Consider the following 15,666-nt stretch of genomic DNA (forward strand, 5'->3'; position numbering starts at 1 on the left):
TTGAATATAGAACCACCCTCTAAGAAGGGTTCGTGCTTGACAGTACTTCAGTAGCCACAGCAGCATTTTGTTACGTGTTATAGGCACTGCAAAAATATCACTGAAAACCCTATTTCTCAGCTGAGAACTATTGCAACTTTATACATCTAGCGCTATGTGCTGATTACAGGTTGGTTCGTTGTTCTGTCATCACCGCTGCACTGATACTAAGAGGAAGGCTGGAGGTGCTGCAGACTGGAGGATCCATCAGAGGTAACAACGGGTGCTTACTTCTTTTCATGCTTCTTGGTCAATTGACCTCGTTCAAGTTGCAGGCTCACACTGCGGTTTGTTCCTCTCTCTTTCTGCTGGCTGTCCTGGGAGAGTTGCTGTACAGCCTGCTGAATGGCAGCGTGCACAATCTGCTTGCTGGCATTTTGCAGCTTTGCTTCTTCTTGCTCACTTCCAGATTTATCCTCTGCAAGGAAAGGAGAAATGATTTCAAGTCAAAAGAGATTTGTTACTAGAAAATTGGATTCCATATGCTTTGGAAAAATAAATCCAAAATAACCCTAAGAGGTGATCTGTATGTGCTAGTGATGCCTGGGGAGATGAAACTTGGAAAAGCTAGACCATTTCATACAGTGGGCCAACTGATTTCATACAGTGGGCCAAATAGCATCTGTGATGCCTGCTGAGGACTAGAGGTGATGTCATTAGGCAGAAAGTGATGTCATTAAACAGGTCACAACCAAAAATAAGAACTTTTTTCTCACTTAGAAACTCATTAGCTGCAAATGGCAGAAGAGGAAACTATGCAAATCTTGATCATATTTCAAGATATGGCAGAGCCAAATTTTCATGTGGGCTGGCCTTTCAACAGTAGCGCCTTGACACTACTCAGAAGCTGAGAGCCTGAGGGCCAGATTAAAAGCTTCCGTGGGCCTAATCCGGTCCCTAGGCCTTATGTTGATACCCCTGAGCTAGGCTGTACATGATGCCCTACATATGGACAACTTTCACCAAGAAAGATAAGGAACAGAATCTAGCCAATGAGACTGATGAGACAGTTCTCATCAATACAGCTGGTGCTTTATTTTTATACTATTTTTTGGCAATCAAAGAGCCCTCTAAATGTTGTGCAGCACTTCCAATTGTAACTTTCAGAGATATTGTTTCTCTCTGTGAATTGTTTAAATTCACAGTGAAAATGGAGCAGATCTCCATTATGCTAAGGAGGATTGTGATTGATCAGAGAAATGGTCCATCTTTCAGCCAGCAGTGGTCACTTATACGTAGCAAGGAAGTTCAAAACCAGGCCATGATGAAAAGATCCATTTCCTATTGTTACTTCCCAGCATCTAATATCCCCAACCCTGAAGTGCTCCCAACCTTGGCTGATTTTAGGGTAAGCTGGCAAAGATACTTTTGTTTTGCAAGGTATATAATTGATTTGTGTTTTGTTTTATGTATTTTGTTTTATGACCTCAATTTTTTAAAAATCCAATATGTTAATAAAACATATTAAATTTATTGTTTTCTTGTGTATTTTAGAAATGTAAGCTGCCTTGACAGGAGGGGCCTCCTTGGAATCTCAGACGAGGGAATTCCAGAGTTGTTTTTTTTTGGGGGGGGGGGGGTGCCAAAGAAAAGATTCTGTTCCACATTCCTACTAATGGAGCCTCAGTTAATGAGAGAACATGAAGCAGCATGTGTGATGATTGGGGGGGGGGGGGTAGACGGGAGACAGTCTTTTGTTACTCAGGTCCCAAAGCAGGAATCAAGACATGCAGGAGTCACTTCATTTCTGGCAGCCTCTGCCACTCTCTGTTCAGGTCTTCTGTTCTCAAGCACTTGCAAAATTCTGTGTTAGTAAAATGAAATACCTTCTCTTATGAAGCAAGGACAAAAGCACCTCTTGTAATTACAGCTAATTCTGTTGGTTGCATCTGATGGGCTGAAGCAAGTCCTTCTTTTAAAAGATCCTCAAGGCAATGCTGTACTAAGAAGAGTGGGGATGTTACACCTCATTGCAAAGACTGATAAGTACATGGAATTGCAGCTTTCAATTATTCATATACATTTTTAAAAATAGAAAGACTGGCCACACTCTTTCCTTGCATGAGTAGCATAATTGTTATGGCTTGTAGAACATCTTGTACTGTGCAAGATGCTATTGAATGTTACTGACCTGAAGGAGCAGTCATTAATTAATTAGTGTTTCTCATATAATCCTTCTATTCCTTGACTCACAGCACCAGGGCCCATAAGAGGGGGAGTAAAGGGAGGAATTTATACCTGGGCCCAAGGTCATAAAGGGGGCTCAGGACCCAAAGGAGGAGGCCCCAAAATTTCCTGGGATCTTACATTTTCTGATATCACCCAAACTCGTTGCCAATGTGGGATGCTGGGGGCACTACTGTAGGTATGGTAGCGACCGCTGCCGCAAGCCATATGCACTGAGCCGAGGAATGCATAAATGACACTCCTCAACACAGTGTCAAATCTGGGAGGAAACTGGCCTGCTACACTAGCTCTTTGGCTTGTGGATCTGCTTACCCTGAAGGAGTACATAAGAGCTCAGGGACGCAGCTGCAGAAGTAGGTTTTGAAACACAAAGGACACTTTCCATTGTTGTGAACCTAAATATGATGATGCTAATTTTCTGCAATGATTTTCTATCTTTAAAAAGGTTTTAGAGAGACTAACAGCCCAGTCCTGAGCTGCCCAGAGCTCGCGGCTGTGGTAGTGGCAAAAATGGCTGCAGCTGCATCCTGCGTGCTTCGGGCAGCTGTCTCCAGCTCCTCGGGAGAAGAGGACTTTTGTCCCCTTCCCCCCGGGTAAAGAGAGTAGCCCTGCAATGGGGCTACTCGATTCACCACCAATGAAAAGGTCAGCGGTGACTCAAAAGCCACCATGTAGGCAGGCAAGCCCAACTCAGAGGCTCTGAATCCGGTGGAGCTCTCCCTCGCCACTCCCTCCCCCCCAGCATATCTCCCCCCGCCCTCTCCCCGCCTCCTGCCTCCCTATAACACCTCCTCCCTGCTGTCCCCTGCCCTCCACCCACCTCCCCTCCGGAACGCCTCCTCCCCACTTGCCCCCATGCCCTGCTTAGCTCTCTGCTGCTCAGGATCTACACAACCACCGAGCGATGGAGGTTGGGTGCCCACCTGGCGGTAGCCCGGTGCTAAGCAGCACTGGGCTACCACTGGCATTCACCAGGCAGTAGGACCTGCAAACGTGCCTTGCCACATGTTTGTGACAGTGCGCACTGGCGATGAGCTGTTGTGCTGAGCCCAGGATTGGGCTCTGAGGAGTGTGTTTGGTTTTCTGTATTACTGCATCTAGCTGCTGATGCCACACAGGCAGCGATACCTGGGCTCTGCATCGGGAAGTCTGGTAGAACTGGACTCCAAAGACTATTCTGGCTGTAGTCCCCCACCCAGTTCCCTCCCTTTGGGAAGGAGCCCAAAATAAACTTTGTACCCCTTGATAAAATTCCTTTCAGAGACCCTGTACAGCACAACCCTACACCTAGATTTTTGGGCTGAAAGTGAGTGCGGAAGAAGAAGAGAGTTATGGCACTAGGGAGAAAATGAGGGGTGGTGGTGGTTGTGATGGTGGAATGGCAGCAAAATATAGCAGTGTTGGTACTTAAATTTATGAAAATATCTGGTTGTTATATTCACTTGAATTGGTATTGATATGATATTTTTCCTACTTCTACACTATCATACTTCTACTAAATAGGCATGATTCAGCTCTTGTAGGGAGATTGTTTGGGGGCAGGGCTAGTGCTAGGAGAAAAGTTGCTAGTGGCCATCTCATGGCCCAATCCTACTGAAGACTAGCGCCAGCAGAATGTGGGTTCCACCAGTGCAGGCTTCCACAAAGTAGCCATAAAGTACTTTGTGACAGCACAAGCAGCCAGTGTGCTGGTGGGAAGACCAGAGCCTTCCCCACATGTGCCAGTGGACTTTGGGAGGCCCAATGGAGAAGGTAAACCTAGTGCAGGGATGCAGTGGGGAGGGCAGGCAGGGATGGAATAGAGCAAGGCTGGGCAGAATGGGAGGAGAACTATCTGCATGTGGACTTGCTGGTGCAGGTCTAGACCTGCTGAGGTAAGGGGACTTCTAGCAGCCAGCACTCCTCTGTGGGATGCTCTGGAGGCTACGCCAGTGCCTTTCCATTGCCGTGTGGGGGTTTAAGTAGGATTGGGCTGTTTCATTTTACAAGCCATTCAGGATATCTAGTGTTTCCTAGTAGTGGGATTTCCTCTTTTTAAAGCAGATGGGACAGCTCAGGACAGTGTTAGTAAAGTGTTTTAATTTGGTGATGCAAACAAAGGAAAAAGTGACTTATTAGTCAGCAGCTGTGCACCAATTTAATTGCAATAAATACGCCATCTTGAACTGTTTACACTACTAGTCGCTATAGAGTTAGGTTTGCATTTTAGGAGCTAGCTCATCCTTTCACATGTGATTAAATATGATTTATTGCCCAATCCTTACTTTAAAAACCCTGGCAGATGCAGCCAGGCCAATGGAGAGTACACTGCAACCTATTGGGGGGGGGCAGTCACACAGGTCTCATCCAGGTCTCCTTCGTTCCCTTACCAGGGGCAAGTCTCCAATACTCCAATCTGTAATCAAATCTGCACCAGTTACCAGATCTGCACCTCAGATCTGCACCAGTTACTTTGCTAGTACAGGTCCGAGGTGAATAAGGGGGGAATGGGACAATACACTGCTGCTAGTATCCAACCCCCCCCCCCCCATCATGTCCTCTTTCTCTCCTGGACACTCCCCATTCCTCACCCTCCCCTTCCCATTCCACCCACTCCCCACCTCTGCTCTGGCTTACTTTTCCTGCTGGAGGTAGCAGAGTGGATCTCTGGTGCTGCCATCCTTTGTGCTGGTGTTATATATATAAGCATTCAGTAACCACATTTAGAGGGGCATGGGGGAGAAACAGAACATATATATATATATATGAAGGTTTATAGGTACACAATGTTTTTTGGTCTTTGAAGTCTAAAGGATAATTAACAATCCAGCACTGCTTATGCAAAATAATGTAATAAGGGTGCAATCCTAACCCCTTATGTTAGTGCTTTCCAGCACTGACATCAGGGCAATGAAGCTCCAAGGGAAGGGAACAAACATTCCCTTACTTTGAGGAGGCCTCTGTGAGTGACAACCAAATGCAGGGTGCAGCACATGTCCCATTGGCACTGCTATGCCTGTGCTGGAAAGCACTGACATCAGGGGTTTGATTGCACCCTGATTACATTATTTTGCATAAGCAGCGCTGGATTGCAAGGGAGCAAGGCCTGCCTAGCTTTTGTGATGGCTTCTGAACGACTGTTCTGTACCGGGAGCCATGATCTGGTCACTTACTTCTGCTCAAGGACCAGCCATGCCCCCCCTTCCATGGATCACCATTTCTTTCTGTGGCTGTGTATCTCACTGAGGACTGCAATCTAATCTCCAGCTCTGCCTTGTTTGGTTTACTCAGACTGCCTATCTAAATCCATCACTGTTTGTCCCTTTTAAGGAAAGTTTTCTTTTTAGCTAGCTAGCTGCCTGTCTGCCTCTCTATCCCAGTGTACTTAGTTTGGTCAGACACTTCTTATTGATCTCAAAGGTCTCCGCTGCTTAACAATTTGACCACACCAGGGGTCTCTAAACTTTTTGGACAAAGGGCTGCATCAAATATCTGGCACAGTGTCGAGGGCCGGGAATAAAATTAAATATAAAATTAAAATAAATACATTAGAGATGGAACTTAGATGAATGGCTGAAATGAATGAATGAATGGGCTCAAATGTCCAGGTTTTCTCCAAGCACCAACACAGCCCAAGAAATAAAGCGCACACACTTAAATGGATCCCCACCCCACAAGCACAACTCTGGTTGTTTTTAGTCATCTGGGTCAGAGGCTCTCAGGGGATCAGAGGCTGGCCACGGGCTGGATAGAGGCTCTCCGCGGGGCGCATCTGGCCCCCAGGCTGGGGTTTGGAAGCCCCTAGTCTACCCTAAAAGAACTTTCCAGTCAGGTGTAAAAGCCTAACTGCTTTAAAACAGCAGCTTGTAGGAACAGAGTTGAGGTGTGGCTTATGAGGGTCAATGGGAGGGGCTAAATGGTGCTGGTTAAAGGACGGAGCTTGAGGATTTAGTTTTCTCTAGCTTTATGCCCTTAATTCAAGAACTGTACTCAAGCATGTCTATCTGACTCTCTGTCTAAGAAATTATATATTTTGTTTCTCTCTCCACCCCTGTAAGTGCCACCAGGACATCTTGCAACAAATATTAAAACTTAACCACACAACTAAAGTATTATTGTACAAAAGTACTGTATAAATAGTGTACAAAAATAACAAAATTAACAACAGATAATAGAATAAAACATGTTAACAAAAATCATGTTTTTGAAAATGAACATGAAAATGAAATTGACAGTCTCATTTAAAAAAGGCTACTGTAATCATTGGCAACCAGTGCCATTGGTAAAGCATAGGACTAACATGGTCATACTAATGGACAGGACCCAGACTACTGCATTCTGTACTAGTTGAAGCTTCCAAACCATTTTCAAAGGCAATTCTGAAAAAAGCACTTGCAATAACACAAACATGGTGTGGAGCATTGTGGTAGATCTACTTTCTTCAAAAATTGGCACAGCTGCTAGATGAGGGAAAGCTGGAAAACTGAGCTTCTGATCAGAAGCTGACCCCAGCTTCTCTAGGGTCAAGGCCAGATCCAGAAACACTCATAAGCTGCAAAGCTAAGTTCTTCAAAAAGACAGAAGGAGCAAGTCTGAATTAGCAGTCCTAAAACCAAGAGCACCCTTGTCTTGCCTGGATTGAGTTTATCCAGTCCATCATAGCCATGTACTGGGTTGCAGTCCTTTATGCATAGCTATGCATATAGCCATCCACCACATCCATGGATTCAAATATTATTGTTAGTATTAAGAATAATTATATATTACTTTTCAACAAAAAAATTTGCAAAGCAGATGACATACATAAATAAGTGGTGGGAAGGAGAGATAGAGCTGGGTGTGATCCTCATACTGATAGCGCGGAACTCTAAATCCCTGGATAACCTCCAGTGGCTTCTTATGGTTGTTCAACAATATGAGCTTGTTTGTTCAAATTGAAAAAAAATGACCCAATATATTGCTAGAATCTTGTGTTATTCAGTTCATAGTTGACAATACAAAGGCAGCTTAGTAGTAAGGCTGCCATCCTATACATATGTTCCTGAAAGTGAGTCCCCTTGAACACACTGGGACTTACTTCTGAGTAGACATGCATAGGTGTGTACTCTAAGTCACTTTAAAATAAAGGTCATGAACTAGCATTTGTGTGTGTGTGTCTAATTTGTTTTCATGGGAGAGTTATACATTTGCTTAAAATAAATGTGTTCTAAAACCTCTTAATGCTGGCTTATGACAACACTTAAAATTTCTGATCTTGGCAAAAGCCCATCTCTGATTTCTCACTTCAGAGATTTCTCTATTCATTATGTATTTAAAATACATACATATTTGCAAAACAGGAACAGACATCAGAGGATTACCAAATATCCTTCCAGCAAGATCAAGCTGAACGGGAATTATTACCTTAAACAAATGTTTTACAATAGCTTGAGAGTGTGAAAAGCCTGCTCCTCCTAACACAATTGCAACAACTCACGTATTTATCATCAACTTATCAGCCTTTGATAACAGGTTGTCTTTACTGTAGTTCTAATCTCTTGTTGCAGTTCTCCAGTCCCACATGTTTGCCTCACAAGCAGGCTGTGAATAATGATGTGAAGCATCTGGACTGCCAGATAAAAAGGTAATTGGAAGAGGTGCAGTGACTCTGGAGGGTACTACAGAAAGCAAAGAACTGGTTGGTTCAGATCAACCTTTTCCCATTAAAGTGTCAAGCCATGTGTTTTGGAAATGATCAATACACTGGACAATATGAAAATACGTTTGCAGTTGTAAGAAATGGATCTTCTTTTGTTGGTGTTTGACTTTTCACTTCTTAGTTCTAAACATACTTACTTTGAAGCAAGTAAGTTCCATTGATTTCAGCTGAATTCCCTGTTGACTCTTAACCTTCCTTGTAAAACAGAATTGTTTTATCACATGCTGTTTTTCTGAAAGCATTGTAAGAACTCAATAATTCTGACCTACGTTGCAATACTTAAAAAGAAATACTTTTTTCTTTACTGTTCACTCCTAAAGTCTCTAAGAAAAATTCCACAAGTAGCTTGGGACAAATGATTACGATTGTAGTATTGGATCTCTGAAGCAGTGTTGCTTCCTTCTCCACACAGATGGAGGAGAGGGTGGGACCTCGTATGCCCCTAATTCTAGGGCTCCATTAAGCTCAACCAACAGGACTTCCTTCCATCCAAACAGGAAAAGTATTGTCAACTTACTGTAACACCAGTTCAAGTGTAGTGAAAGTTATACCAGCCCAATATTACAGGCAAGGTATTCCATTACAAGGAAGCCATGGTGGTGTTGATGACACACATTTTTAGGATCAAGGTGGATGAGAATGTCAGAGTTAAAATTCAACCAAGTTAAATACTTCTAAGTTCCACCGGCTTCAATAAATGTACTTCACCAGCAGTGAAATAACGCTTTCACAGTCTTCCTTTGATATTCCAGGAGCAGGTACACAGTTTGGGGCTGCTCCTGGACTCACAGCTTTCCCTGGAGAGCCAGGTTGCAGTGGTGACCAGGGGTGCGTTTGCCCAGCTTTGGCTGGCGCGCCAGCAGTGGCTGTACTTGAGTCGATCGGACCTGACCACAGTGGTCCATGCCTCAGTGTCTTCTAGACTGGATTACTGTAATGCGCTCTATGAGGGGCTGCCCTTGAAGATGGTTTGAAAGCTGCAATTACTGTAATAATAATAATAATAATAATAATAATAATAATAATAATGCGGATTACTGTAATGCGCTCTATGAGGGGCTGCCCTTGAAGATGGTTTGAAAGCTGCAATTAGCGCAGAATGTGGTGGTCAGGGTGGTTACTGGAGCTAGGCGGTTTGATTCTGTCATACCGCTGCTTCAGCGACTGCACTGGCTGCCCATTCGCTTCCAGGCCCAATTCAAAGTGCTGGTTTTGACCTTTAAAGGCATTCATGGCTTGCGATCAGGTTATCTGAGGGACCACCTTCTCCCATATTTTCCGGCCCACCCTCTTAGGTCATCTGAGGGGGCTTTCCTGAGAATGCTGCCTTTTTCCCAAGTTAGGGGGATGGCGGCACAGGGGCAAGCCTTGTCAGTAATGGTGCCACAATTATGGAACTCCCTAGTGGGGGAATAAAGATCTACCCCCTCCCTCATGGCATTTCAGTGAAAGCTTAAAACCTTTTTGTTTTGTTGTGCGAGTGATGGGTTGATTGCCTCCTGTGCCTCTATAGCCATTCATTGAATGTTAATAGACTTCCTCCAATTGGCTAGCTATTTATTTATTTATTTATTGGCCACCCTATGTTATCCTCACAACAACAATTTGAGGTAGATTATGCTAAGAGGAGAAGTGGTTGTCTTAAGGCACCTAGTAAGTTTTGTGGCAAACTGCGGGGGAGGGGTGGGATCTTTCCAGTCTTAACCATATACCCTAAACACTCCACACTGGCTCTCTCCAGGCAACACATGCCTTGTATGCTGAAGGACCCTTTTAACTCCAGATAAAAGAACCTTGGATAGCAGAACTGAGAAAGAAGTTTGCCTGAGACCCTACAAAGCAAACAGTTAACTAGATGATCTGACGGAGTATAAGGCAGGCCTGTATGCTCCTATATAGGTCCTTGCTGTTGACTGGATTCTTTGAAGCTAAAGTCTTCTTAGCTTTGTTCCTCCTTGAACCATTCAACGTTCTGACAGATATTTCAATGTTACTTTAGCTCAGAAGTATTAGAGCTTGACAAAGTTTATGCAGTTATTGAAGTATTATGTGCACTCCCTATCTGTCCTATGAGGTATCAAGAGTAGTCAGCACACTTGATACCTGCACACTGTTGCCAGTTCCCAGTAGCTCAAATATCAGACCAGGGGATAAGATAGTGCACTAGTTGACTCAATCTAAATAGTGGCCTTAAAAAGTTTATGAGGGAAAATTGGTATTTTTTTTGGAAGGTGGTGGTATTATTTCCCATACATGCTTAATTATACAACTGCCCCTGTGGGGAGCTGCCACTGTCTTACTTAATTTAAGGACAAGTCCAGGAATGACGATATTTCCTGTCAGAGAACCTGAATCTATAATTTTCAGTGTAGTGCAGCTCCTGCTGAGATCAAGAATTGTTTCAATAAAGCAATGTTCTTCAACCTATGGGTCATGACCCCAACGGGGTTGCTGCTGCAACATTTCAAGGCATGTGCAAGAGAGGGCTTGAATCCAATCCAATAATACTACTGCCTTACCAAAACAGATTTTGTGATATAATCCTGCACAGCCTCTTCTCACTGTCTTGCCCTGCAGCTCTTATGGTCACCCCAGTTCAGGTTGCTACCTTACAGGGTTGTTGTGAGGTCACAAAATCGGGCAGGCAGCGATGGGGATGGGCAGTGACAGTGGTAGGAACTGGACAGATTGGGTCCCAAGAGGAGGGCAGGAGTGGTGAGGGTGTGTACCCAGTCTCATACTTATTGGGGTCATGGTCCAAAAAAAGGTTGAAAACCATCACAGTAAAGCTTTCAAGCTTGACTTTTCTCCACATTTATTGCATTGCATTTTGTCTACCAGAGAAATCTTTGCATAAAGGGAAAGTAAGTTTACCCTGACTGAGGCACACTTACTTGGGAGTAAGTTCTATTGAACTCAGCTAGTTTTATGTCTAAGTAATCATAGACATTAATTGGTTAAAATAGCTGGCTATTAATTGGTTAAAATAGCTTCTCTCCAAATCCTGTTTGCAGAGGATGATTTTTTTTGCACTGGCTAACAACCTTCAAACCCACTTCCTAGACTCATAGGTTAACTCAAAGTTTGAATCTGAGGACTTGCAAGCATAGATAGTGGGAGAGGAATATATCTGTTCTCAATGGAGATGAAACAGTTCTGTCTGGTGATTTTTGAAAACTCCTCTTTAGTACCATTTTTTTGCTGCAGACTAACTTTTAAAAAACAATATAGTGAAACTTTCAAACTAGGAACACACACACACACACACACACACACACACACACACACACACACACACACACACACACACACACACACGGGGGGGGGGTGCTACTCTAGGAAAATCCTTGCCAAGTTCTCATTCTCCCATTCACTCTGGGTCCCCCTCTCCTGCACATCATCTTGAGCTTAGAACTCTTGTCCTTCAACTACTCCAAGCCAAATCGCCTGGACAATAGTTTCAGTGGTGCCCTGCAAGCCCTTCCTCTCTCCCTGGGACAAGAGACTGACAGGCAGTAGGAGCTTTTTGGTTGGGGGGGGGGGGATAGCTCCACCTCTACTTCCCAGCATAAGGCCCACCTGCAGCAGTCTGAAAGAGAGAGAGAGAGTATATTACCTGGCACAAACACCATGGTCTGTTCCTGCCAAGGGGCGCAGTGGGCTGAGAGGACAACCCAAGAGCGCGCTCCAAGCCCAGCGAGAGGCAGGCGGGCCAGGCAAGCGAGCGGAGGAAGGGCGTGCGTGTTGCAGGGAGTCCCAGGAGTAGCACCTTGGACAGCTCCCAGCGCAGGACAGCGCTTGTCAGCAGCGGGAGGCCCCCTCCACAATGCACCGCTCTGGAGAGGAGGAGGAGGAGGGAGCCCGGGACTCTGATGCCTTCCACGGCTGCACACACAGCAACGCTCTGCCGCAGCGGCGGGGGGGGAGCGACGAAGGGCAAGGCGATCGCGGCAGGAGGAGCGACTAATTGCTCCTCATTAACTCCACGCTGGGTGCAGCCTGACATTTACAGGGGGCTCTTCTGCAACTCCTCGTCTGGAGACCCCCTTCCTCGGCGGAGTTGGCAGGCATTTCAGCCTCTTCTGCGGACGCTTACAAAAGCCGCCCCCCCCCCAAAAGGCTGTGGATCGTGTTCCTACTCTTCTTGGGGGTCTTAGCACAGGGAGGGAGTTTCAGGAGATGGAAAAGAGCAACCCACAACCTGCAGAACAATGGCACTCCCGCGGGGGGGCGGGGGGGGGAAGAGGCGATGAAATCACCATGCGCCAAAACTGTGCACTGGCATCTTTGGACCCCCTGCCTGGCTCTGACCACTCAGGAGCTGGAGGGGGCAGGTGGAGATTTCTGAAAACCTCTGAAATGATGGTCAGGAAGGGTTTCTTTTAATGGGGGGGGGGGAGGCTATTTGCAAACCTCACATTCAGTATCTGTGCAGAAAAACAATTCCCCCCCCTCCCCAATGATGAAGTAGGACTGGTTGGTAACCCTGACACAGTACAAATTGCTTTGTAGTTAGTACAAATTGTTAGTACAAATTGCATGAGCTAGTATATGACCATGTACTGTAGCAGGCAAAGCAAGGTCTCATTTTAAATGTAATATACATATAACATACAACTTATAACCCATCTGGGAGTGTGCAGTTCCATTCATGGCAAAGAGACAAGCAACAAAGAATGACTGTGAAGAAGAGCAGCTACAGAGAGTTACAACCCTATTTACTCATAAGTTAGACCCATTGCTTTCCATGGGTCTTATTCTTAAGTAATGGTGCACTGAATTGTAGCCTGAGACTTTGTTTCAAATGGGAATGAGGATGACATCCTAGTGTTTAAAAACACAGACCTCTGCCAAACATTTGCAAAATGGAACGAGGCTGCAGCAGGATTTTTAATACTTGATTCATTGTGAAGCAAAAAAGGAAAAATTATCATTGACTGGAGTTCTTGTCTAAATGACACAAAACATGAAATGAGAAGACCAAATCTTTCATAAATTGTAGTTTATTTATAGAAATTTGACGTTTCCTTGCAGTTGTGATGTTGTTTTAATATTCCTGGCTCACACTCAAAATTTATTTTTAAAATTGGTACCAGATCAATGATTTCTAAAACAGAGTCCATTATGAATGATGTCCAAGATGAGCTTTTAGCTAAATGGAACATCTGTAAAACAGACCAAATGACAATATAAGCACTAAAGACATGAGGAAAAAAACAGAAACAAATATAAGGCAGTAAAAGAAAAAAAGAAAGTTCTAGCAGAAAAATCAGTAGCAGAAATAACTGATGTTGTATTGACCAATTAATAAATTATTACAGTGGTTCTCACACATTTAGCACTGGGACCACTTTTTAGAATGAGAATCTGTCAGGACCCACCAGAAGTGATGTCATGACCAGAAGTGACATCATCGAGCAGGAAACTTTTTAACAATCCTAAGCCACACTTACTCCTGAGTTGCTCCTGAGTAAGTCCCATTGACTATCATTGTTAAAATAATATACAATACATAGTAGCTTGTTAAATATACAGTTGTGTAACATTTCCCCAAGTGAGCCTTGTGACAGTTGAGCTCAGCCAAAGCAAGGTTTTGGGGTGGACGAGGAGGAGGTGGGGAGGTGTTCTAGAATGGGGTGAGGGAGGGTGCTGGGCAGCCCTGGAAGCAGGTAGGTGAGGAGTGGGAGGCAGGGCTGGGATCTAGCTGTTATGCCAGATCCGAACCCCCATTTCTGAGCAGTGTGGAGCGGCTTCAGGTCACTCTGCTCTCCTCTGACTCGTGCCATCTCATAGGGACTGCAGTGGCTTACCCGGGGGTAAGGGGAAGAGTTTCCCCTTTGGCTGAGCCACTGTGGAGCCCTATCTAGCGCTGGATACAGTTCAAACCTCAGGCAAGCTAGGATTGCACCCTAAGTTACATTTCCTCTCAACACACTTTAAACAACTCCATTGTTACAGATAATGGCCCTAACTCTTTAAAATATTAAAATAGGATTAAAATAGATGCCCAGCAGGAAAATTACCCATCTCCACTTTATTCACATGTCATTTTGTGATAAGAATGCACTTTGGAAAGAGTAGGCTAGGAAGAGAGCTTTATCTCTCCTGCACTTGAAAGAGAATGAGAGGAAAATGTGCACTGAAAGAACATGTGTTGGATAGGATTTCCTATTTTGGAGAAAAAATAATAATTTTTTGCAGGGTAGAACGACGGGTGATCTATTTTTGGAAAAACTTTCAGCTTTAAGAATTGCTCATATCTCAGTATAAGGGAATAATACAATGGGAATATCTAGGCTTTGGGAATTAAAATGATATAGGGCATTTTTTAGGATAAAGAACAACCAGCAGGACTTGGCATTCCAAAGAGCCTACACAATGGCACAGTTGCTGTTTGATTCTCTATTTCAAGAAGGAACAGTTGCTCTGATGTATTTCAACTCACTTAAAGATCCAGGAAAATGTAATTACATTTTCATTGTTCATATTCCAAGTTCTCAGATATGTATAATTTCAGGCAATAGCTGGTTACCTAACACTAAATCCTGCACCTTGAGAGTCAGTTTCTTTTGTTTCTAAATTTTAGTCATTATGGGTGTCATTTCTCCAAAGGAAAGGGCTAGGCAGGGTTAACAAAGATGATTTACACTGCAATAATGAAAGCACTTATTCAGAGTTAAGTTCAATTAAATTAAATTTACTTGTATTTTGAATGGAATTTACTTCTAAGTAGCAAGTTTAGAATGCTGGTGTTGTGTGTGTGTGTGTTTTTAAATTAAAGAGAGGGTTGGGAATAATTTTAAGGAGATATAATCTCAGGTTCTTCAGCCTCCAATCCTAAGGGAGAGGTGCACCAGCTCTTTTTGGAGCAGTTCACTACCTCAAATAGTTTGATATCGTTTGCAAATCTTACCATCTTGTTTTTATCCTAACCACATTATTTATAACATTAAAAAGCACTGGTCCCAAGACAGGGGAACCCACTTCTTACTTCCCTCCGCTGTGAAAATTGCCCATTTATTCCTATTCTCTGCTGCTTTTTCTTTAAACACAGTGGGGGGAAAAAGGATGTGTCTCCTTATTCCATAACTGCTTACTCACAAGCCTTTGCTGAGAGATACTCTCAAAATCTTTTTGAAAGTACAGTTAATCCATGTCAACTGGATTGCCTTTATCAATATGCCTGCTGACATGCCTAAAGAACTCTGGTTACTGTGGTGAAAGAAATATTTTAACTATTAGTCCTGTAAAATTAGCATTTGACCTGGACATTTAGAATAAATAGTTGAAAATTGTAATATATTTGAAAGCTTTGACAAACATACTAACAATATAGGAAGTCCAGCTTGGGTAAAAAAAAGTCATTCTGCAAACTTTCTAGTTGTCAAGCTGAAAGCACCCATCTCAGTGACCTGAAACTGATTAATTGAATGGAATGCTCTTGCACTCAAAACTGTCAGATACTGGAGAATCATTTAGGAGAGAATTTTTAAAATTTTGGACTAAAAAAATGCTTTTTTATTTTCGCACCCTGCTAATTTCATTATTTTTATTATAAATATCCAGGTCAAATGCTAAATTCTCTTGACTATATTTAACCAAAGAAGCAAAAGCAAAATTATAGGTGGCTGTTTTAAGGCAGAGCAACAGATGGATTTTATATTTTCAGTGCAGGAGATAAATGCTAGTGTCACACTAAACTAAGAGATAACTGAAGCCAAACTGGGAGTTTAACTTCAATTTTGAAGGCATTTCAACCACTC

The 15,666-nt window shown here is 43.5% G+C and overlaps 1 protein-coding gene across 1 annotated transcript; it reads right to left on the reverse strand.

Annotated features, from left to right (window-relative positions):
- Positions 1 to 266: 266 nt before the first annotated feature.
- AKAIN1 (A-kinase anchor inhibitor 1) lies at positions 267 to 11,535 on the reverse strand. The gene is made up of 2 exons (XM_066624432.1): positions 11,520 to 11,535; positions 267 to 457 (listed from the first exon to the last, which is right to left on the reverse strand). The coding sequence occupies exons 1-2, from the start codon at positions 11,533 to 11,535 to the stop codon at positions 267 to 269; spliced, it is 207 nt and encodes a 68-aa protein (XP_066480529.1).
- Positions 11,536 to 15,666: the final 4,131 nt, after the last annotated feature.

Source organism: Tiliqua scincoides, chromosome 4, assembly GCF_035046505.1.
Source record: "Tiliqua scincoides isolate rTilSci1 chromosome 4, rTilSci1.hap2, whole genome shotgun sequence".
In the NCBI taxonomy this organism is placed as follows: Eukaryota; Metazoa; Chordata; class Lepidosauria; order Squamata; family Scincidae; genus Tiliqua; species Tiliqua scincoides.